The sequence below is a fragment of the Thunnus thynnus genome, chromosome 5, assembly GCF_963924715.1.
Source record: "Thunnus thynnus chromosome 5, fThuThy2.1, whole genome shotgun sequence".
Lineage (NCBI taxonomy): Eukaryota > Metazoa > Chordata > Actinopteri > Scombriformes > Scombridae > Thunnus > Thunnus thynnus.
Window position 1 is genome coordinate 3,405,157 of NC_089521.1, and position 24,991 is coordinate 3,430,147.

Genomic DNA, 24,991 nt, shown 5'->3' on the forward strand with positions numbered 1-24,991 from the left:
CGGCCGCGCTAATTGGCTGTGCTGTTCGCTGACGTCATTGGGTTCCCCCCTCACGGTACTCGCCTCTGTTTGCGCATGCGCATCTGTGTATCAGGGATAGAGACTCGACCAAAAACGTACGACGCACGACCAGCGGTGAGCAGCAGCACAGGACCTCTCATGTACGTACAGCTGTTACTTCTGTTGTCCTCTTATAAATAACTGTTAATACATCTGAGGCTTCTTCCTTTATTACTTCTAAACGCCATTGCTGTGTAGCATTTCTGTGTGTGTTGTTTGAATGGTTCCAGGGTTAAAGCGGAGGGTTAACTCGCCTCTTGTCGTGATGTTTTGGCTTTTGGAAACAGTATTACCAGCTTAATTAGAGCTGTTTTAATGTTTATGGGCTTCACTTTGCAGGTAAACCTTTCTGACTGACGTGAAGTATCTCCGTTTGCCTGGTAATGGCTCCATACTCCCGTTCTGATCATAGCCATGCCGACAGGACAGGAAACGTCAGCCTTTTGCTGTGTTTATTCAGTGCTGCTTCCTATCTGAGCTGTCAAGTGCGCCCAGTCCAGCAACTTGAACTCACTGGTCAGCATTTGTATAAAATAATAAGCTACGGTCTGTACTATAGGATTCCAGCATCTGTCTCTTTCATATGTTCTTAACTTTACATATTTTAATTCATTCGCGACAGATTTTGGTTGCCCTCTATGGAGGTGGCGTAAACCAAACTTCAAACAATAACTTGGCAATTTAAGCTGACTTTGTTGATTGACAGATATTTAACAAGTAAAATGGAATTCAACTCTTTTTCTTAATTGTCTGGAGACACATTTATATTCGGCACGTGTGTCATCCACTAAGCACATTGTATTTGTAGGGAATTTCAACTTTTGTAATTGGTTTACATTGAAGTTCAACAAGCTTCTTCTACCGAAATCTTTCTTGCACTGTGGTCGGTTGTAGCGAGTTGTGTCGAACATTTATGATAACGTGCCTTTTTATAGTGCTGCCAGATATGGCGCATTGGAGACTAGCTCCTCTGGTTTTGCAACAGCTATCACGTTGTGGTTTATCGGTTATGCACGCTTATTAATAATCAGTGCAACATCAAATTAGGTAATTTTTTAAAGGGAGTCTGGCGTGACGTTCTCTCCTCACTTGATAGAAAGGAGGTTTACAGGCAGATGGTACATAATACATAGACCTAGATTAATGCACAACTATAGATAGTGGATGTCATATTCCAGCCTTTTAAAATGAAATCATCTCATGATAAATGTTGATGGAATGCATTGAAGGGCATTAAAAATCACTAGTGAACCCTTCCCTCAAAATATCAATCTCCTTCAATTTGAACCCTGCACAGAACTGTATCAAATATGTTCTTAAACTCATTACAATTTTGAATCACTCACCTCGATCCATTACATTAGGCTACTGATCTTTAATACCTATTTGCCAGTTAAGGAAAGGCAGACTTGACAAAGTATCACTGGGGCTCCAGTTCACTGGGTTGACATGGAGACTGTGTTTGGTGTTATCTTGGAGTGCACATGGAGGAGAACTTCCTCCCTATTTTTATAGCATCCATCACTCATTTCACCCCTCGTCTTGTGTTAGTTTAATTGCTTTGTTGCATAAGTTTGTGACTATCCTTTTTCATGTTCTCATTCTGGGTACTGTCTTTCACTCGAGCCTAGGAAGAAGGGCTTGAAATGGTAGTATATATATGAGTGTGAAGTGAGGATGCATGTTCTATTATCTTACATTTTAGGTTGCTAGAGGAAAGAGGGACTTTTCTGGTAAAAATCAAAGCGACTTCACATGCTAGGTGAAGAGAAGATAATGGTATCAGTATTAGTAACAGATATCTTCTTTGACCTCTCTGTGACCTCTCTGTGCTGTTATTTAATGAGTGGCTTCAGTAGGAAGTGCAGTAAAACCGTACCCCTGCTGCTCCCACTCTACTTAATATATAAAAAATATTATTTAAAAAACGTGTTTTCACTGTCTGATGATAGATGTAATGGATCAAGTGCACCTTACTGCATGGGATTACTCATTTCCTTACATGCTGATGAGGTAAAGTGCTGCTGTCTTTCTTTCTAGAAGTCCAGCTTGTCCTCTGAAAACAGATGTAATCTTGTTCTGTCGGGAATGTATCTGTAAGTGCAGTCCTAACAGCTGTTACACCGGCCAAACTCAGCTACACCCAATTTATCTGCCATCAGCCACTTCTGCTTGTCACATGTCTATTGTAGCCTGTGATATGAGATTGTGCAGTTCAGTGATCACTCTCTGCCACTCTGTACCCGAACCTAGCTCTACAATTGCAATTATGAAGATGTTTATTGTTCCCCATGACACAATTACAATATTATGAGTGCAGGGATTTGATAGCGGTGACAGTAAATCAGTGATTACTCGTCCATGTGCTGGGGTTTGAGAATTTATTGTGAAAATATGACTTTAATAATGCTGTTGCTATACAAAGCTATGCCAGACAGCAGCAGTGCCTGCTTGTCAGTGAGAAGAGCTTTGATAAAAGTCCCTGCTATGGCTGTAATCAGGTGACACGCAACATTTCTCTCTGATACAGTGTGGTTCTGTTTGGCTCCTCTAGAAGAGACTTGATCCAACAAAGTTCATCTAAAACTCCACATGCCTGCACCTAGAACACTTCACTCACTCCCAGCTGTCTGTAATAGTCTGATCCACCTCAGCTGGAGGACTGTTTATCATCGTGTCACTCTTTCTCCTTCTATGATCTCCTCTGTGTGATGACCTGTTATCAGTTTGGAGACTGAAAGGACTCACTTTCAGCTTTATTTCCTGTCTGTAATAATACAAGTTATTATTAACTGCTATCAACTGCTGAGTTCTGAAAACATGGAACACAGAAGAGGTTCAACAGGGTAAGAAACACAAGCAGTCAGATGATCTGACAAGTTGGAAACAAGCCCCCCAGGTTAGACAAACATACAATATTTGGAAGAGCAAACAAGGGTTAACAGTAAAATAATTACCTGAACTGTCTGTTATAAACATTCATCACTGTTTGCAGACTAACTTCTGCTGTACTCACTGCTGTTGTGGTGGTATACTGATCCATAAAACATCAGAAAAATGCTGATCCCAGTATCCTAGAATACAAGATGACATCTTCAAACGTCTTGTTTAGTCCGACCAACAGTCCAAAAGCCAAAAATATTCAGTTCACCATAATGTAAGACCAAGAAAAGCTACATTACCTCAATTATTACCTCAATAACCCACCAGTGGACTGGGCATTACAAACTCATGCTGCACAGCATCCCAAAGTTTCCAGAGATACCAAACATGTCAGGCTGAAGTTTTTGGAAATGCGTATAAAAGGATGCAATAGTTTGAATGAAGCATTAGAACAAGTTGATACAGAATATATGTGATACTGTCAGACTGTTTGGGATTAGATGATTTTAAGCTATTTAAGGGGAAATAAAGGTGAAAACTGTATAAGGGTTATGAAAGAACGTTAATACCTCTTCCTCCACTGGTTTAGGAGGCCAGGAGGAATGGGGAAGAAGTGTTGTTGCCAGCTCTTTGAATACATTAATCTAGAGGTATCAAAAGTGGCGGGACAAAGAATGTACTCACAGTTTTTGTTTTGGTTACTGAGAAATCCCGGTAGACACAATAATGAGGATGCTGAACAACTAACCCTCTCAAATTACACAAGGGAGCCAAAGGATTGTGGGTCAGGGAACTCCCAAGTTGGGTATCGGTTCCTATCTCCATCAGGCTGAGCTGTGTTCAGGAATGCTGGAGGGAGCACTTTGGGTAATGGACTAGTGGCCTGAGAAGGGGACTTTGAAAGCACCTTGCCCACATGCTGAATTGATATTCTATAATAGCATATTTGACATAGAAGAAAAGCTGATTTATTGCATTGCATTTGCTGCATAATGCTTATAAAGCCCGAGTGACAGAGATAGATGAACTGTGCAACACCGCAAGTGTTGGGAGTAGCGGTGCCTCACTCATATCTTGCTCAACTGATGTTTTTGTGGACGAGTGTGCTGAATAATATTTCCTGGCGGTGGGAGAGGCTCGGGGGCACATTGCATAACGGTACTGGCTTCCTTGTCTGAATCATGCCAAGTGTAGCACACACTGAAGATGAGGAAAGAGTGCAGGATGAGTCTTGTGATGCCGTTGTGCTGCACGGCTGATAGCAACAAGCAGAGATCACTCAAGCTTTTCAGTATCTTCTCATTACGATAGAAGCACCTCCCTCTGCGTATGTTACCGTGAGGGATAGTATGTGTGTGTGTGCGGGGGCAGCTTTTCACTGTGTGTTTGGTGGGGGGCTCCTTTCCTGCTCATGGAAGCAGAAATACTGCAGCCTTTGCGTTCTGAGGGAAGGAACACTGATATACTGCATCTCCTAGTGTTTTTCTGCTTGTGTGTGTATGTGTGTCTTTAAGTGCATTTTCTGTGGCAGTGGCAGGACAGGAGGACAGGACACATTAATCAGGCCAAATGGCGTCACTGGCAGGCAGGTGATTGTACCACTGCCATCCATCCTCAGCAGGGAATAAGGACCGACTGAGGGGCTCTGCTGCTCGCTCAGCTCAGACCTCCAGATAAGAACTGTGAGGAAAAGACATTTCACACATCCAGCATCACCAGTGAGACTGTAGAACTCTGTGCCACATACTCCGTCTTTCTGGCAAGATCTTACTTTACCTCTTGAACATGAAAAATACATCACACAACATCACACACACACATACCCTAATTAAATATGATTAAACAAATCAGCAAGTATAACAACATGGTATACTGTATTAGGTAGGTTTCCATTGAGATCATGGTTGGAGGAGGAAAATTAGATCTTCATGCTCTTGTGAAATGCGCACACTTTGACTTATCTGAGGTTAGAACAAGCTTTAAATGAATAAAAGAGGCCTGGAGGTTGTGGAGAAGGCCTGGTCTGCAGTAGAGCCAGTGGCACACAAGATGGTATCATTAGCATAAAAACAGATTTTGCAATTGTCAGTTGTAAAATAAATCGGGGGGCTAATGTTGATCCTTGTGGAACACGTTTATCAACCATCTGGGGATGATTTGAAATCCTTAGCAACAACAGTCTGAATTCTACCAGAAAGATGTGATCTGACCCAGCTGTAACCATCAAAACCAACGGAAAGCAGCTTATTTAAGAAAATATTGTTAAGATAGTAGCCTAATATGATCAACAGTAAAGCTTTGGACAGATCTACTAAGAGAGCAGCACAATGTTGTTTTTTTATCAAGGAAGTTGACCGTGTCATCCGCAACAGCAGTTGCAGCAGTTATTGTTCTATTATTATTACTCCTATTTTCCTACAGAAGGGCATGTAGTTGTTGTGAGTTGACCAGTAATAGAGAGCCAGAGTCGTGATGTCACATCCGGACTAGCCTCTGTTCCACCAGGTTCTGTGACTCAGTGCATTCTCTCATTCAGCATGTCTTTCATCCTCTTCCTGAAAAAATAAACGTGTTCCTGGAGTTTACTTTCCATACTCCAGGACAAATCAGCATCCACTACTGCACTTGCTGTAACCTTTGTGATTTTAATAATGTTAAACAATGAGTATTTTATGACCATACGAAAAAAAAAAATCCCATGAATATTTACTGGCACGGCAGCGTGGTTACTCTCGTCATCATCTTGGTTTTGTCCTTTTGCATAAAATTCACCAACACTCTCCATTTTTCCAACTTTTCATCTGTCACCTCTGCTGTCTAAAAACATCTACAGCGTTCAGTCCTCTCTGTCCTGCTGTCATTACAGATGTGTCAGCCAACTGCAACCCCTCAGCTTGTTCATGGTTTTGGCACATCTGTCGAGCCGTGATGTGTAACTCGTGATGGTCCAGAGCTTATGGGGGAAAAAAAGAATATTTAATAAACAACTATATTAGATGGGGTTTTTTTTTTTCCATTACAGTCCTTGTTGAAACATATGAAGTGAACAACATGACATACTGTTCAGAGAGATTATGTTCCAGGGCAGAATTTTTAGTTATTTACATAACTACAAATGAAAGATTTGGGAGGAAGTTTTCTTACATCTAGAACAGGACTTGGAAGTTCTGGTTTGACTGGTTTGATGATTGTGAGTGTTTGTGTGCCTATGTGATAATGTTTTTGTTTACCTCTGCCCTCATGCTGTGTGTGTGTCTGCATTTGAATGTGTCACTCTGGGTGTTACTCACTAAATACTGCATTATATAACCAACAGATCTTCAGAGCTCCAGCCCAAACATAGGCCCAAGGGCCCCTGGTCTGGCCTGTGTGTGTGTGTACTTTGGCAAACAATGTTAGTAAAAATGTGTGTTCAATCAGATGACCCAATGGTGCCCTGTGATAGAAGACCTGAGGCAGATTAGCTGAAGGACAGAGTGAAGGACGGGCAGCTGTTGCTGTTTTCCTCCTCAGAGAGTAAGGGGGTGAGGTGAAGAGTCCTGGGAAGCCCTGTGTGGGAGTCAGCTGTATGATACTGTGCTGTGACTGGGTCATTTATTTCAAATCAGACCAGCGTTTGAGTTACACAATAGATGTACAGAAGTGCAGCAGACAGTTTCTGATTGTGGGAAACCGTTCTGCACAGATCAGATAGGAAGTTTGAGTTTACTGTCCTTGTGGTTTTCAATCAATGATTTCAACTTCCTTTTTATTTGCAGATTATCAATGCACACCCATGAATAAAAAGGAACTAGTTAGAATGTCTGTCATTATGTTTGGCAGTCTTTTGAGATGTCATAAACACAAGCAAAACGAATCACAATGCGGGACTACAGCATCCTATTCTCACTAATTGAGAAACTGCAGATTCTCCTTATTTGCTTAAATGAAATTCTGTGATGTGTTCTGTTCCTCTTAAAATGTTTTTTCTTTTTCTTTCCCTATCTGATTTTTTTCCTTTGTGAACTGGAACCTGATATAATCTCAGTACCATCAGAGATGAATAAAGCTGCTTGAAATCTCTTTCCCACAACCTCTAATCAAAGAAACAAAAGAGTGTCCCATTAGGAAGTACTTTTTTAATGTCAGGTCTATTACTGTGTGTGTAAAGCACAAAACCTGCTCTGCTCAAGTAGAATTCTTTGAACAGGGAGTGACTTTCATGAATTTCCACAGTCAACCAGTATTGAGACCACTGATATTTAGATTAAATTGTCATCTCAACACTTTTTCCACACACTTTTTCACTTAAACTTTGTATTTTTGGTCTTTTTTTTGTCTTTAATACAGACAGAGTTCACAGGAAATGAGGGTGAGAGAGATGCAACACAAAGGCGGACACAAAGTAGGGACATTGCAGCCCATTGCAAGCATCTCAATCCCTAAGCTACGTGGGCGCCGCAGCTCAAACTTTTGTTATTGGTTGTTGGCTTGTGGGTTGTTACAGAGCCAGTTAATCTATAGTTTATCATAACAGGAAGAGTAGCATCTCAATTTCCACCTACATTTCCAGTTTTATCAAAGGTCTTATGTTGTGCTCACTGACGTTGATGGAAAAACAACCAACCAATCAGAGGTTTGTAGGAAGGATTACAAATGAGTAAATTATTTTCTTTGTTCAAGAGACAGAAAAATTGCTACAAAATGTCAACAAGCGTGGATGAGACTGATGCTGCCGTATGATTTATTGTGAATCAACATACAGTAAAAACAACTCTTAAATGAACAGATTTCTTTGTTCAGTGTGAAAGACATTAACTGGACCCAGCAATTGCTACTGCAGCTGCCTTGTTATGTAGAAATTATGTCAGCAGGTGATTACTGGTTAGGAAAAAACAAAACAAAATAAACCCGCTCTTTCCCAAACTGAATTCAGCAAACATGAACATAATATCAGATTGACTAATGAAATGGCAGTAGAGCTTTCTAACAGCAGGCATTTTGACTTTTAATTGCAGATAAAGCACATGTGTAACTAATAACATTAAAGGACAGGTTCACAGTTTTTCAAGTCAGTCTTAAAACAACAGTCAGGTGCCCATATGAACGTTGAAACAGGTTTTTCTTGCCATAATCATTCCTCTTGTTCATACCGACAATTAGAAGATCTCTTCATAATGCACTGACAATGTAAGTGATGAGGGACAAAATCCACAGTCCTCCTTCTGTGCAAAAATGTATTTAAAAGTTTATCTGAAGCTGATATGAAGCTTCACTGTGGATTTTGGCCTCCATCACTTACATTGAAATCACATTTGAAGGGGATCTTTTAATAGCCAATATGAACAGGAGGAATGATTACAGCGAGGAAAACCTCTTTCAGTGTTAATTTGGATACTTGACTGTTGTTTTAAGACATACTTGAAAAATGATAAACTTGTCCTGTAATGATGGCTCAGTTCCGGTAGGATTCCCAGTAGCCCCGTCAGTTAAACAGCTAGCACAGTACCATATCCCCAGAACTGGCTTATCCAAATGGAATGCAGCCATGAATAATGTTATTAGTAACACCTGTGTTTTTCCTACTGTGACATGTCCAAATGTGTACTGTGAAAAGGGTCTATTCAGTCTGATTATCAGGCTATGGGAATAGCACGGGTCTAACTAATGACATTAATGATGGCTCTGTTCCACTGCAGTACACCAGGGAACTAGTATGTACAATAGCAGGACCCTGGAGCTGATACACCAAAGAGGCGCAGCCTTTGTCAGTGTTATTACCTACACTTTATGTTGTCTTGTGACATCAAAATGTCTGTCGTGAAAAGGGTCTATAGACTTGAATTTTATGGTGATATAAGCAAACATCTCCTTCCTCTGAATTACTTCCTGATAGGCAACAGATTGCAGTGAGGAGGGGAGGTGAAACAATCAGTTGGAAGGACAAATGGAACACATGTCCGGATGGTGTCGGGTCTGAACACTTTATCTACTGCTAAGTAACAAATTGAAACCTAAGAGTGAAATCCAAACTGTGTGCTAAACAGCAGTGAGCAGCACTCTGTCTAGAGAAAACAGGACTCACCAATGTTAGATTCTCCTCTTTGGTAAAGGCTTGCTGTGGGCCTTTTTCACCAGTTTAGCGTAGGGATTGTGATCGGTCCACCGCTATGGACCAGACTCAAATATCTGGACAAATATTGGATCAACTGCCATGTATTTGTGTACAGACATTCATATTGTCTTCAGGATGACTTGTAATAGCTTTGATGAATCTCTGACATTTCATCTAGCGCCACCATCAGGTCAAAATATTTTGGTTTATGACCAAATATCTGCAAAATTAATGACATTCCCATCAGGATCAGCTGTACTTTATGTGAATTGTTAATCAGCAAATATATTAACACTGACATTGGCATTTAGTTCAAAGCACAGAACAGCCTCACAGAGTTGCTAGTGTGACTGTAGACTCTTGTTTACCTCTCACTTCCATTTGGCTCCATTAGGTTGCTTAGAACAGTTTTAATGTGAATGTAAGGGATGATCGTAATGCTAGTTTTCTCCTTTCTTCACAGATGCATTGGGTTTGTGAGTTCACTTGATGTCAGCACCCCCAGAGGGTGGGAGGGTCTGCAAAATCAGAACCCACTAACAACAGCAACCTCTGTTGAAAACTTCAACTATCACCCGTCTCTGTGACAACCCTCATGTTCCCGCAGAGCACCAAATAGTTCATTGTAAAACCACTGTCGGAGAGCTAAAAGGAAGGATTTATTTCCAACATGGAGGGTGTAGCAGTGGACAACCTCATAGACTTTGACCTGCCCTCAGACGCCACAGCTCATAGTGTGGATGGAGGCCAACACCAGGACCATACAGACATTTTCTCCCCAGAGCCCGTGTCCTCCATGGGAGTTCAACAGCAGCCCCTACTGCCGGAGCCCATGGCACCCACCAAGTCCAGCTCACACCACCACCACCACCACCACAACCATCACCAAGATGAGGGCGAAAACGAGAGTGACGCTACAGAGTCGGCAGACAGCGAGAACGACATGGACCCGCCCTCTCATACGTGGGAGCTGAGACGGTCATCATCCTCGTCCGCTCACAGCGGGGAGGAAGCTGATGCTGAGACAGTGGAGAGGAGGCAGTTCATGAAGGCTTATGTGGAGAAAGTGTTTCATGGAAAGTAAGTTCTCATTTTTGTGTTTCATTTTGTTTTTTCATTTTGTGTGTGTGTGTAAACATATAGGGTGTATGATAAACCATAGGCATGTAAGCAGTCATCACATAAAGGGATACTTTGACCTTTTTTATTTAAGATAATTATTGTTTTTCACCTAACTGCTTGTTTTGTTTGTGCAGATGGAATTTGCAGTTTTGGTCCAAAACATGCAGGTCATTTGCATAAATATATGCAATAGTTTGCATTGTGCTAAGCAGAGTGTTACAGAGCAGCATAGAAACAGTCCAGAGCAGTTCATAGAGACATTGCACTCACTCAGCTGTTAGCTCCATCCTCTGACTGATGTTGGAGCAGGACACACTGTGTGGCTGGATGGCAGCCACCACATTATGGGTGCAGGAGACCTACCCCAGCTGCAAGTATTGTTTAAGATGGACGTGATGGTCCCCTCGGCCCTCGTCCTGCGGGGAGTCCAGGCTCAGCTCTGTGACTGTCAGACTATTTGTTCAACCCTCTGGCATCAATAACCTTGATGGTGGCTCCTTAGAACACAACAGTGCTGCAGTTTTGTTTTGTTTTCTTACATTTTTAACATTTAACTTTCCCATTACTTGATAACTAGACAACTTTCTCCTGTCACGCTCCCCATCTGACATGTTTTATTTTTTGTGGTTGGCAGTGATTTCCCTTTCTATTTCTATTATGTCTCAGCATATTGTCTAGCTACATGGTGCAAAGAATTTCCTCTTCTTCAGGCAGTGTATTCTGTCATATTTAGATCGACACTGTTCCATTTTGTCACCCAGAGAGGCTAGAAACATCCACCCTGTCTGGGACTCTCCCATGACTCACCAGCAGAGGCCCATAGGGGACAGTAGTTCGACTGATGCATTGAGTATTTGACAAGAAATCCAATGTGAGCAAGATGAAATGCTAAAAGGGCACTCCTAAATGTCAGGGTATCTTGTTAGTGCCCTTATTTTTTATTTCACAGACACTTCTCAAACTTTTAAGGGCATTTTTGCCTGAAGGCAATTCATGTATTGCTGTCAAGTAATCTGCTAGCTGTAGGCCACTGAGCTTCTTGGTCAGTGGCCTACTGAAAGCAGATTAACACTGTGACCTTAGCTGTAATGTCATAACTACTTACAAGTCTGGTTCTTCAGCACCTGCTGCCCTTTATGCATCACTCTGTAGAGGAACGATTCAACATTTGTCCTTAAAAGTTCTCTGGGTTGCCTGTTAACGTTGTTAGCTCAGCTGTCCAAACCAATATGTAACACTACCGAGCTGTTATGCAACTCCACACTTGACATTGCCAAAAAATAGAATTTATTTGACAGTTCACTGATTTTTATGCATTTTTTTTATCCATTAAATTCTTCAAACAGGTCTCTGTTGTTGCAGTGTTCACAAAAACTCTTTTCTCTGTCAGATGTTGAAGTTATATCATCAATCCAATACATTTGTAGGTACACAAAACCAGCTGTGAAGAGGCTTGTCTTTTCACAGGGTCTGTAAATTAGGGCCATAATGAATTTTTGCACCATGTTTTCACAGGGAGGACTTTGACCAGGAAGAGAAGGCTCGTTTTGGAGAGCTGTGCAGTGGAGAGAATGGCAAAGGCAGGGAGTGGTTTGCCAAATATGTCAGCGCACAGGTGTGGGGAAATGATGAATGAATGAAATGAATGACTGTAGTATATAATAACAGCAGGAGTTTCCAGTAAGTCAAATGAGTAGTAGTTATCAGATGTTCAGTATTATGGGATTACCTCATTTTCTTGACTTAGGAGACATTTCACAGATATAGAATTTCAAACCATTTCAAACTGTTGATAATAATCAGTTTATCATTTTATGTTGAATATTCCCTTTCATAAATAAGGAACATGAAATTAGACCACCTATTCTACTATAAAAAATAATATTGACATGAATGCAGGAAATCAAACCTAAAGTTCTAGTGGATTCCTAGATCATTTCTCAAATATATCAAGTTGTTTATTTGTGATAGTAGTAAAATGCTCTGATTTTGTGTCTATATTCTTATACTTGCACTCTTTACTGAACAAGCTGATAACTCTTGTACTGCGTTCACAGCGCTGCCACTCTAAATGTGTGAGTGAAGCTACCTTCTACAGACTGGTGCAGTCTTTTGCAGTCGTGCTGTTTGAGTAAGTCAATCTGTGCCTGATTTATTTATTATTATTGTTGTTGATATACATATTAGATTTTATATAGTCTATATTAGACTTACTTACTGTATTCAGAGTAAAGCCTGTCATATACAAGCAGCTGAGTGTCAATTCATTTTAAAATACTTTCGTAAGTAATCAACCTATGTACTGTATATGATGGACAAGATGAATTTTTGGCAAAGGTTTTGTGTTGTTTGAATTCATTGGAGACCATTATTATAATGGTTTAACTATATCTGACTTTGACTGAGGGCAAAAAGCTACAGCATTTTTCATGAATTCTACCAGGATTTTTTGACAGGTTGATCTCTAAAGCAATGGTGTGTGTTGGGTTTGGTTTTTTTTTTTTGTTTTTTTTTGCAGATGTTACCAGATGGATGACTACAGCCCAGCCAAAAATCTCATGACTATGTGTTTCACATACTATTATGTTGGTAAGGTCAAATTTAATCTCTTAACACATCTTCACACTCTGTATCTGTTATCTTTGTCACTTTAGAGTGACATCTATTTTCAGAGTTTCAGAGTTGCTGTTGTCATGAAGTTAACACTTTCGTCTTCTATGCCACAAAAAACACTGATTTGAAAAACTTTGATAAATTTTGAATAAATACAGAATTAATTGCAAATAAAACATGCAAAATTAAAAAAAAAAAAACCCAAAAAAACATCAAAAAACCAAAAACAACTGTAGGTGAATAACACTTGGTGCTGATTCAGACTAAGTTACCACCACAGGTTGTCCGTGTGGTTTCTCTTGCAGCAACACCACACAGATAGAGACTTTGTGGTGTTGCATGAAGGTACTGTTTGTACTTTGGCAAACAGGAAGCTTTGAATGATTAGTATACCACCATGGTGCAGTACATTGCATCCACATCCGTCTGTAGAAAGGTCTGCGATGATTTTTTTAAAATGTCAATAAAAGCTGCACTGTAAGCAACTTTGCGCAGTCATGAAAATGGCCACAAAAAGATACCTGGTTGTTATTTCTTTATGAGTATAACATTTGCTTTTGATGGAAAATGGAAAAAAACTGCAAAGTGAGTACCTGCTTCAAAGGAAGAGCCACTATACATGTTTATAGTCTGTGAATTGGTCCATCCTAAACTGATCGATTAATTAGTGTTTACAGTTCCAGCTGACAAAGTTCAAACTAGCTAGGATGAAGCTAATTTGTTTATTAAGTTTTATGCCTGTTTTTCATGTTTCTTAATGCCTCTTCTCTTCTTCTTCATGCTCAGGAAAGTCGCAGCCGTCTCCCTCGGAGCTGCTGGATCGTGGTGGTCCTCCAGCTGCTCTGGACTCATACCTGAACAAGGCCAACTCCTGGCTGTCTGGGAAGAAGGATGCTGCTGAGCGCCTCCTTAAAAACACATCCAAGACTGATGTCAAGGGCTTCTTTGGAGGCCTAGAGAGCAAGCTGAGGAGCTCAATGGCGACAAAGACAGAGTGCGCAAATGCATCTTCTTCCAGTCATTTTCATGAACATATTAATATGTTAGTTTCTAACTCTTTCTTTCTTCTCCTACCATTCTACATCCTCCTCTGCAGGGATGGAGAAAGCCCAGTTGAAACAAAGTCCAAATCACCAGGTATAGTGCACCAAAACGTACATAAACTCCACATATTAAAGGGGACTGGGTATTTAAAAAAAAAAAAATCTTTCTCCTGCTCAGCTGCTCTGTCCTTTTTAATAAAATGTGGTTTAGAAATGAATTACATTTCCCCCCCAGTGTCTGAGGCTGCAGAGGAAAAGAAAGGGGAAAAGGTGTACCTGTACACCCACCTGAAGCAACAACCCATCTGGTAAGTTAAGGAAGCTGCTGGTCACATACAACAGATCCACTATTCACCTACATGATGTTTTCCATAGAATACACAATCTATGGCAGGATTGATCAGACATACACAACATCACTCTTTGCTATCACTTCTTCAGATTTGCAGTCTTATTTCTAGTGGTTTAGTGAAGCAGGTCAGGCAGTAGACCTCTAACATGTCATCTTTTCTCAGGCATACACTACGATTTTGGAACGCTGCATTCTTTGATGCCGTCCATTGTGAGAGGAAGAAAAGGTCACCAACCACAAGGTGAGTCTGGGTGCATGGATGAATTGATATGAATCTAGGTGGATAAATTATTTAATGGATAATGGTATTTATTTGCATATTATAATTGAATTGAATGCTGTATGCATTGTGAAAAAATGTGGTTTCATTTAATACATCGGTGGAGTGGCTGTGTGTGTGTATCTGTGTCACTGTGTCTGTCAAATGAAATGTAAATAAAACTCAGAGATACTGTAATGATGCTCTGCTGGCTTCAGCAAAGAACTGTTTCATAAAGATAAGTCTCACAGTGTTCAGTATGCTTCAGCCTAAACCACCACTGCTGATAATCTCCTGATGCCCCACACCTTCTCTCTTCTTCTCTCCTCTTCTCATCCTGTCATAAAATAAGCTGTTGTTGTTCTCCCTCTTTCTGCACGTTGACTTTAACCCTTTGTCTCCTTGTGCCTTGCTGCCGAGCAGGGGAACGCAGGATGAAGAGAAAGACGAGAGGTCTGTCCTTCTATTTGTCCGCTGCCCTAAAAAAAAGACTAGTTAAACTAAGAGAAAAAGGCAGGGAGGTGATGAAGGGCAGAGGCTTTGCTATTGTATGACAAATCTTCTAGAAAACAACAAATGGTGCCATCATGGAGGTTTAGCACAGCAGCTGTTTTGGAATAATGGCTGAACCTGAATCTGACAGACAGCTAGCTAAAAAGATAGTTTTTGCATGGTTCTGTTTGCTGAAAAGAAAAGGTAGATATTTGGTTATGTGGCACATATACATTTTGTGTATTTAGCACTTCCCTTTTTTGGGTCATAGCCTGAACTTAAAGCTACTACCAAAAGTAGCTCTTTGACTTTGAGGGCTAGCTAACTAGCTACCAGGCTAGCAAGACAGTGATGGTTTGTAGTCTGTGTTTAAAACATTCAAAATTAATTTTGACTGTATATACTGTTAGTCATACACATAGTTCATATTAATTATGTAGGCTTATTTTTTGATATGATTCAATCCCCAGTGGCATTTACACCATTAAAATGAAACCTGAATGAAACAAAAATAAAATATTTCATAGCCTTGTTAGCCTGAAGTGTGTCATCAGAATAATTATAGTACACTAAATAAAAATTTTTTAAAATTTATAGAAAAGGTTAAAACAACTAATTTGCCAGCCATTATTTGTTAGCAGGAGTCTTGTGCAGGTTCTGGCCAATCAGAACTTCTGCTGCTCCTGTGTTTTGTTGAGTAACACTGAATGTAAACATAACTGTGTTTCTTTAAGAAAACTTCACGGTGGACCTTTAAATTTATGACCAGTGTCTTTAAAGGAAATTGATCATACAGTAGAAACTGTAAATATTAAAGCAGGAATCAAAGGAATTGTGAGATGGAATAGCAAAGTAAAATTTTAAATTAATTTAGCAATTCCATTTTAAAGTTCAATCATTCATTCATAATTTTAAAAGAATAAGGAAATAGAAGCATTAATCAGCAAATGTCATTAGATTTTTTATTTGTCAGTACTATCTGTACTTTGAATTTATTAATGTAACATTTAAAGGCAAATTTAATTATTCAATTTGTGGCTTTAGAAAATATATAAATGTTTTAATTGATCATAAGTCTGTAGTTATTCCAGTGACACATTCCAGACTCAACAGCTGACAGGATGACAACCAGTATGACCCATAGACACATCACGTCACATCACATCATCTTCATCAGTTCTTAGCTCTGATGAGTTTGAGACTGAGAATCAAAGTAAAACAGAATCACGTTGAAAGGTAGTGAAAAGCATAAAAAGCTGAGTGAGATATCAGAGATCCTTGTGGATGACTGAAATTCACTGAGTATGGGGGGGTTCGTGTGAGAGCAGCTCGGTGTTTAGCCCTGTGGTAAAAAGGTCGAGGCTCAAGGTCTGGGAGTCACCCTGGGTCTTAGTTGCAGTTTGTCAGATGCGCTCCAGTGAACAGTGATAGCAGAGTCTCTAATGGTAAATCCCCAAACTGGCTGACGATGGTCTAGTGTGAGACTGTGTTGCGTATAAATTGAAAGATATAATCTACTTAATCACAGCAGGGCAGTAATGTCCCCATCACTACAATTATAGATTGAAAGTGGTTTTACTTGTAATTACAATTGGATCACTGTTGTTTGTTTGAATAATGTTGTTTTTTAATACTCTTCCCTTGTTTTAACCTTATATGAGTTCCTGACTGTTTTTTATACTGTATGACTATATTTCTTTGCAATATTCAGGATCCTTTGGCTTCTGTTGGCATGTTGTTGTGGTTGTATAATGAGTGGTGTGATTCACCAAAGTATGCTGCCGTGCTGATGTTGAAATCATTTTTGTGCTTACCCTTGACGAGTACAACCATCACACCCACAGTTAATATCCTGAATGTGCTGAGAGACCTTGCATAATGTCTGGGATGACATTTATATCTAGAGGCAGCAGATCCACTGCAGTCTGAAGGTGTTTCTCTGCCTCTTCACAGCTCACTACATGTTCACACCATTAATCTCCTTGCATGTGATATATTTTTTTCCCCCTCCGTCTGCATGTTCCCTTTGCTATCTCTTTTTACTACCTTTGCACACTTCTATGTTTCCACTGCGGGCTGATTGCAGGGATATGCTGTACTGTACATGTCAGAAATAGAAAAATCCGTGTAAAAACATGGTTTTCATGTTTGGTTGGGTTTTTCATTCCAGACCTTACAAGATATATGTCATGTGATGTCATATTGAGATACTTCCAGAGGATTCACAACAGCGTAAATGTTTCAGCAATACTGTAGAGCCTAAACTATTAGTTATATTAATTTTTAATACAGTCAACATGGCTTTCTAAAATCAAGGTTTATCCATTTTAAATGCACAAATAAAGTGGGAGTTTATTAGGATGAAATAGTCAAAAAGTCACCCCGTTCTTTCATTCATGTTCTAGTTTAAGGCTGCATTAATACATTTTTGGCCACCTGGTGGCAGAGTTTAACAAGCTGTAAACACAACACTGACATATTATCATCTTAATATTTTACTATGTTGAACATGTTGGCAAACAGTTGCCTGTTTACACATCCAGCAAACACAGAGCAAACATTCATTTGGAGTCATGTTTGTGTCCACTTGACCAATGTAAATTTAATATTCACTCTCCTTTTAGCTCTGTTTTGGTCTTCACCAACTCCTGAGAAAACATTTAGCTCTTTAGCTGCTAAATGCTCCACTGTGCTCCCCAGCTAGTCGCTAACTACGGGCAACCCCTTGCACATTACACATAGCCATTGGACCCATAGTTAATATAAAATTATTGATTGCTGCTTTAATTTCAAAGAAGTCTAAAGGCCACATGAACACTTTTTATGCTCACAATGCCTCTGGGAGCTGTTGAAAGCCATTCTGAGAAGCACTCTTGCAGAGTAAAAGAAAGTGGGGAAAAAAACAAAAAAAGTACTGCAAGATTTCATCACAGAACGATCAGTGAGAGGATTTCTGTCTGCTGACTGGGACAGTTAGACACGTGATAGACTTTCAAAGAAGATTCACTGTAGTGATACAGGCTCTTACTGTCTTCTTACTTTGTGATTTCATGAAAATGTGTTTGGTTACTGTGTTGTCATAGCACATGTTGTCATTGGCCTGCAGAAGCAAACATACAGTAGCATTTAGTGGCACAAGTAGCAACAACCAGCGTTGTCCATTAAATCTCACTTTTATGTAAATCTATATGTGCCTGTATGTTTTATACACTTTTAAGATTCCAGCATCAATACCCGCCTCATGATTTCAGTGAAGTTGGTGAATTCAGGCATGGAAACATTTTTTCCAGGTTACTTAATGTGGCTGTTTTTTGTTTTTTTTTTTGACAGTAACACACAGTGTAATGCTTTTCATCTGCTTGTTAACAATGATGATTCTTTGTGAATGAATCATTTGTTGTTTTATTCATTTGCTGATGGCTGGTCAATGTGTCTCTTGCACTATAGTGTCATTGTTTTATGTGTCTTCAAGCTGTAGTAAAGAAATCTCTCTCTGTGAATCCTGTTACAAAGTGAGCAGTTACAAGGATGGATGTCATGGATCTTTTTCAAAGTACATGATGTTTTGCTAAAGCTACACAGAGTTGGGGTTTAACCTCAAAAAAGCCCACAAATTACTGACAAGTTAAACATACAATATTTTGAAGCAGTTTGTGATTGGCATTGACAGGTGCTATTTTTTGACACCCACCCCTGGCCTGTTTCTGTAGAGAAGCCCAAGGTCAAATGGAGACTTTGGAATTAAAGCCTGACTCTGACTGTCTCTTTGCTGCAGGGAGAAGTGGTGTCATATGACCCAGGAGGAGAGGGACGACAGCTCCAAAATCGATGAGAACATCGCCTTCGGCCAACTGGGGTGAGGAAGCCGCCACAGTGTTCTCTATGTACTAAAATATAGTGTAAAGTAGCGGCACGCAAAGCTCCAAGTCTTGAACAATTCAGGTGCACAGTTGTGGCAAGGATCAAACTCACAGATGTATCGTCTTATTATTTATTGTGGACAATAAATAATAAGACGATACTTCTGTGAGTGCTGGTGTTTTGTTTGTTTCTCTATGTACTAAAACAAGAAGAACATGGAGCCTTTGGTTTGAAGCTGTGAAACAGTAAGAGCAGGTTGCTTTGGGAGGCCCCCTGGTGGTAAAACAGGTTATTGCTTGAAGGAGAGTAAGCATACGCACGTCACATAGGTGCAGGGTGATTAGAAAGCAGTATCAATGAAAAAAGGAAACACCTGCACACTTACTCCTAGCTACAAAGTTTCATCTGGACTGAGAATGTTTGTTGTTCAGAATATTCAACTTTTATTTGTATTCACCTGCATTCATGTTTTGTACATGTGTGCTGCCAAATGGATTCTGAATTATTTTGGGATATCATTCATATCATATTTTCAGTTTATTGAGGTTTTCCTAAGATTCCATAAAAATGTACTGTACACTTTTATACACAAATTTAACAGGGATGGTAGTTTTTGTATTCTCCCATTTTATATTATCATTACTGTAACTTTTTGCTGTAGTATTTCAAAGAGGAAATGTATATTGTAGAGGGATTCATATTTTTGTAAACCAGATTCCTCTGTATTGCTAACTTCCCTTAGACAAAAAAGAACACTTTGGATTGATTTCAGACCACAAATCTTCCACTTCCACTTTGAACTGATTTATTACAAAATATTGTGGGGAAAAAACAAGAAGTCAGTAAGTGTTAATACCACACTAACAAGTCCTGCATTCATGATTTTACTTTAAAGCTATAATATTTAACTATTCCGCATTAAATTATCTAAAAACGACTAGACCTATGTTATATATTTTGTTGAGTTATGTACTTATATTATCCCAAATGTTTCCAACAATTTTAAAACCCAGAGAAATCCGTAATTTTAATCAAGGTAACAGTCTGTTTCATTTGGTCACCTGTCAATGGCGTCATACCCCCTCTACCAAAGAGCATACACACACAAGATGATAATCATCTTGTGCTGATATACTCTTTGGCATGTGTCAGCGTTGTTGTTCTACGCCACAATGGCGTCTACCAAAGAGTATATGCATACAAGATAATGCGTTGGCGTTGTGGTTGTTGGACAGAAACTGTCATAAATTGACTTTCACTCAATTGTAAGCCACATTTTTAAGATAAACTTTTTAGATCTTGGTCGTTTTTAACTGTATCTTTTAACCAGACGATGAACGTTAGCAGCAGCTCAGCTAGCAGCCCCTCCTTATGTGTTCACCAAACAAAGTCGGAGAAACACTGATCTTTTACCTGTTTGTACCTGTTTTAATCACCGTGTCTGTTTGTTCTGGAGAGGAGGAGACCTCTGTGGTTAATTTGGCTCCAGGTAAAAACATGCTGAGTGATGAACACTGAAAGAATCCTAACCAGGAGAAACTGGTTGTTTAACAATGAAAACAACAACTCCCACGAAGTCTGTCCCTTACAACAGCTGTATGTCTGTGTCTGCAGATGACTATCAGCTTTCATGTAAATATTGTATTTTTCGTGGTAAAGATAAATATTAAACAAATATAGACCATGAAACAGAACATAAACATAAAATACAAATGCACTGTATATTAAATACAAAATGAATACTAGAGAGATTCATTTATTATTGGTCTACACTGTGTTTACTTTGACACATACTGAGATATCAAGTTTTTTGGAAAATTTTTAACCAGAGAATTTATATTTTGTGTTTGCAATAATTTCCATTTGAGATGAATTTGGTTGTTTGTGTTATTTCAGGACATTCACTCATAATATGCTGGCATTTGGGCTCAGTAAGAAGCTCTGCAATGATTTCCTGAAGAAGCAGGCTGTCATTGGGAACCTGAATGAAGGTAAAGCATGAAAGAATGAGGAAGAGTGTCTCAGATCTGTCATGGATCTTGCATTCTTCAGCAAATGTAGTTCTTTGGTAGATGCAAAGCACTGCCAGCAGCTGTAGGGTCTCCTCAAGGTGGAGCTGTTCTGTCATTGTCAGATCAGGTCAGAGATTACTTACTAATATATTTAACTACAATACCCAAGAATCCTATAAGGTCCCATAGGGAATTCTCATTTTAACTATCCCGGCTGGTTTCAATTTCAAACAAAGTGACCAGAGAGGGAAAAATGTAATGTTTGTGAGTGCAGCTTTCTCTGGACAGAGTACTGTCACCGTTCACATAAACAGGACATTGTCCGTTTAGGCTATTCAGACATCATTTTTTAAACATTTCACAAAGTGCAGCTTTAAAAGAAATATTTGTGTGTTTTACCTCTTTACAGAGCAGTACAAGTTGCTGACTGACCACATAGAGAAAATGGCGACAGAGTGAGTTTGAGGACGTCAGGCTGCATTTCAAAGTCTCCACATGACAGACTGACAGCCCACACATCAGCAGTTTCTTTTCAACTCAACATCACAGTGACCAAGTCTGCATTTGACTGTTGTCGCATTCGTGTGGTGCACTGCTGAAAAACACCATGACTTACTGTAGTGAACTGTGCCGTAGTTGTAGCAAACCCTGTTTATCCAACTTGGTAGTGCTCCTCTGCGCCCTATCTTGTATCCTATAACGCCTCTGTCCGTGACATGCTTCACAAAAACCAGAAGCATTCAGTGAAGCCATCCAGTATAAAACCTAACTAGCCTCAGTATGGTGTTAGACACTCTGGATTTACACGTTTTATTCAGTGTTTCCTTGGTAACCATATTTATTACATGTTAGTGTAACACATCTGACAGCATCTGTTCAAACACTTTACTAAGTATCATCTGGCTTTGTTACAGTTTGTATAAATGTCTATATATACAGTTCACAGCAGACTTGGGTATAATGATATATGGCAATAACTCATAGTATTTGAATATGCTGTTCAGGTGACATTGGATTAGTTTTTAATCAGAAAGCGATCACTGAATACTCTCTTATGCTCATCTGTGCTTTCGGTAACACTGTAGTATCTTAGTTGGCAATACAAACCAAGAATACAGCTTTAACAGCATGTAACAAATAACTTTCTCTTTTTCTTTCTTTCTTTTTTTCTTTCTTTCTTTCTTCCATTTAAAATGGCAGAACCAATGTCTTTCCCTGCCTTCTCTCAAAGAAACAGTTGGACATTTTACCAAATATGCTAATTTGCTTTCTTGCCCGGAGTTAGACAAGAAGATTGATGCTCTGGTTGAATGGTTGAATCCCAGGGAAAACCACAATTTGTCATTTTTACACTTTGATTTCTGTATAAATAAACAAACAAGCTGTAACGTGTTAATCAGTGAGCTTTAGAAGTGTTTGTAGATGGACATTTTACCTTTGGAAAGAGCCTTGTGTCCAGTCTTCTTCATGCTAAGCTAACCATCTCCTGATTCATATTTGTCAGACAGACAGAAGACTGGTATCAATCTTCTCGTCTAACTCTCAGCAAAGTAGCGATGAAGTGTATCTCCCAAAATGTACAACTATTCCTTAAAGTCTTCCTTACTGTTACTACTTATTTCAGTCCTGTTTTTGCCACTTTTATTCTGGCGCACATTTACAATCTAAAAGTATTAATTTTATATATTTTTTATTAGAAACTTTATTATACCCACGGGAACTCTCTATCTATCCAAAGTGCCTTCCATGGAGGTGAACTTCCCTGTCTTTATCCTCTAATGCTACTCCTGATTGCCCTACCAAACACTAACGCAGAGCCAGCAAAGATCACTCCTACTGATTCCCTGCTGATAAACAACTTCTGCATGCATATCAAATTCTGTATGTTGCTATCTGTGTTTTCAGTAATGGATTTAGTATAGGAGTTTATTTTCATCTAATGGGTCTGTGGAGCCAGCAGCATGGCTAAGCATGTCGCTTGGGTGGAAGATTGGTCCACCTTACACATACTGCTGCATGTATATCTATCGAGCATGTGCAAACAACATCCAGAAAATGTAAAATGAGTGACTGAACTGTGTGGTGACGTTCCCTAATTGTATTACTTTACCCTACCACAGCGGGGTAGCATTGTGTTTTCATTGGAAGCACTTCTCAATGAGAGGCTCCTGATTACAAAACATACTCAGTTGTGCCAAGAATATATCAATGTGTGTTTTAAATGAAGAAGTATGGTTATCTACATTTGAATGCCAGGATGATTGCCTTTCTGGCAGGTTGGAATCCATTTCAGATTGATAATCTGTTTTAATCTATTGTGTTGATGAAGTAATTTTGGAAATACTGTACATATTTACCTCTATATGTTGTAATACTTGATCATGTGCTGCTGTTTGTGGGTCTTTACCTGTAAATGTATCAACAATAAATGTAATAGTTGTGATCCATAAGGAATATAAATGTTTAACTATGATTATGATCCTGAAGTGCCCTCATACATCCCATCTTTGATTGATGTGGTCATTTGAAGTGTTTGCATATAGTGTGCATAGGTAAATGTGAATCATTCCTTTAGAGTGACATGTCTTGAGCTACATCTTAGAAATCATATAGAATACCTAACAGCCCTTTGTCCACTTTACACTATGTTAATTGACCCTGTTCATTCTCCTAAGTGTCCCTTGCATGTGCTCAAACTTGTAAACATATTCTGAGGTTATGTGCCGAACGGCTAAACAGCTTTGATTCATAATGTAACCTTTGACTGGACCATGTTGAAACTTTAATGCTCTGTACACCCCTCTTGCTTTCTCCGAAAAATCACATCCATCTGTTGTTCAAATGATTGAAGTATTTCCCTGTATATTGTACCTGTTAGCTCAGCATGAGCCTTTGCACTACATTTAGTCTCAACATTTTGGATCCCCACCTTTCCTTGAATAATATTACAATGATGCCTTTTATAATTGTTCTGCATGGCTGGTGCACGCCTCTGTCTCTACATCAAACATGTGAAATGTTGACAGTAATTTGTCTTTAGTTATAGGGATAACAAAACTATTTTCATGTTGACTTTGTGTAAACGACCAAATGAAATTTATCATTAAAGGAGTACATTATTTTTGCGGGATTGTCTTGTGAGTTAAGTACCTGTATGTGGTGATGAGAATACTTTCCAAATCCATGTGTTCCCAGTAGGTGATTGGTTTTGGGGCTCCATGCAAACCTTTTAGCATATTTGGCATTGGGTGACTGCAGCCTACCAGAATTATTCACAGTAAGGTTAGCATAATAAAAACTACTGACTATTGTACTAGTACACATCCTATAAAAAACTGCAATACTTATATGTATAAAAACCTGCTAACATGTTAGCTTATCATCCTAGAATTGGTAGCCAACAGCCCCATGACAAAATGTAATGCTATAAATAAATGTGCTTTATTGTAAAATTGACATGTTGCAACTGAAAACATGCTAACTCTCTTTGGTCCGTGATGGGCCTGGTTTAGCTGCTGCGACTGTTACTGTTGGAATTTCCAAACATTTTATGTGATGGTTGTGACACCACAAACCGCAGCTAAATGTTGCCTGACTAGCAACTGAGAACAAAGGATGGATTAGGAAATCAACGGTCATACAGAATTTAGCCTGTGTACTAAAACGTTAACTAACATGCATACTGGGAACACAAGGTTAATATCAATGTGTATATTCTCATTACGAAAGAGCTGACTAACAAAAACAGAGGGACTTTAAACAAGACAGCTTCCTTGTTATCTGTTGTATACAGACACCTCTGAACATGTGTCTTACAGAGATTTTTGCTGTTTTATTGTGCTATGCTAACGTTTGCATGAATATGTTATAATGTCATAATGTTGAATCAAGTTGCTGAAACTGTAATAAATTTATTTTTTCTGTGAACTCTTTTTGAATCTGTGTGACATGCTTGTCATTAACATCAATAAGTGTGTAGAGATATACTTAAGGTCAATAATATTTTTAGCTGAAGCTGCTAACACCACTTTTTTTTTTTGATTCAATGCACATTTGACACATTTGTTATTTCTTTGTATAATTTTTTTTCTATCTATCTCTAAAAGGCTATAAAACTCAAACCAAACATAATATAAAATGGAATGAAGTAATGAAACTTTATTGATTTTTTGTAAATTATGGTTGGTTTTTTTTAGATTT

The 24,991-nt window shown here is 39.1% G+C and overlaps 1 protein-coding gene across 2 annotated transcripts; it reads left to right on the forward strand.

Moving 5' to 3' along the window:
* The first annotated feature begins 66 nt into the window (after positions 1-66).
* kiaa0513 (KIAA0513 ortholog) lies at positions 67-24,718 on the forward strand. 2 transcript variants are annotated; one of them, XM_067588730.1, is made up of 13 exons: positions 67-161; positions 9,501-10,117; positions 11,675-11,774; positions 12,217-12,290; positions 12,678-12,748; positions 13,559-13,766; positions 13,869-13,909; positions 14,051-14,123; positions 14,331-14,408; positions 14,850-14,879; positions 18,694-18,774; positions 20,676-20,770; positions 21,201-24,718. In XM_067588730.1, the coding sequence occupies exons 2-13, from the start codon at positions 9,708-9,710 to the stop codon at positions 21,248-21,250; spliced, it is 1,311 nt and encodes a 436-aa protein (XP_067444831.1). In that variant the 5' UTR covers positions 67-161; positions 9,501-9,707; the 3' UTR covers positions 21,251-24,718. The 2 variants fall into 2 exon arrangements, with proteins under 2 accessions (XP_067444831.1, XP_067444832.1); XM_067588731.1 differs by lacking the exon at positions 14,850-14,879.
* The last annotated feature ends 273 nt before the right edge of the window (positions 24,719-24,991 follow it).

Bases quoted from the DNA above. Each gene is read 5' to 3' on its own strand.
- kiaa0513 (XM_067588730.1), top strand. From the start codon at position 9,708: ATGGAGGGTGTAGCAGTGGACAACCTCATAGACTTTGACCTGCCCTCA. The intron at 12,291-12,677 runs GTAAGTCAATCT...TTTTTTTTGCAG, and splicing joins TTTGCAGTCGTGCTGTTTGA to ATGTTACCAGATGGATGACT. The intron at 14,880-18,693 runs GTCTGTCCTTCT...TCTTTGCTGCAG, and splicing joins GATGAAGAGAAAGACGAGAG to GGAGAAGTGGTGTCATATGA.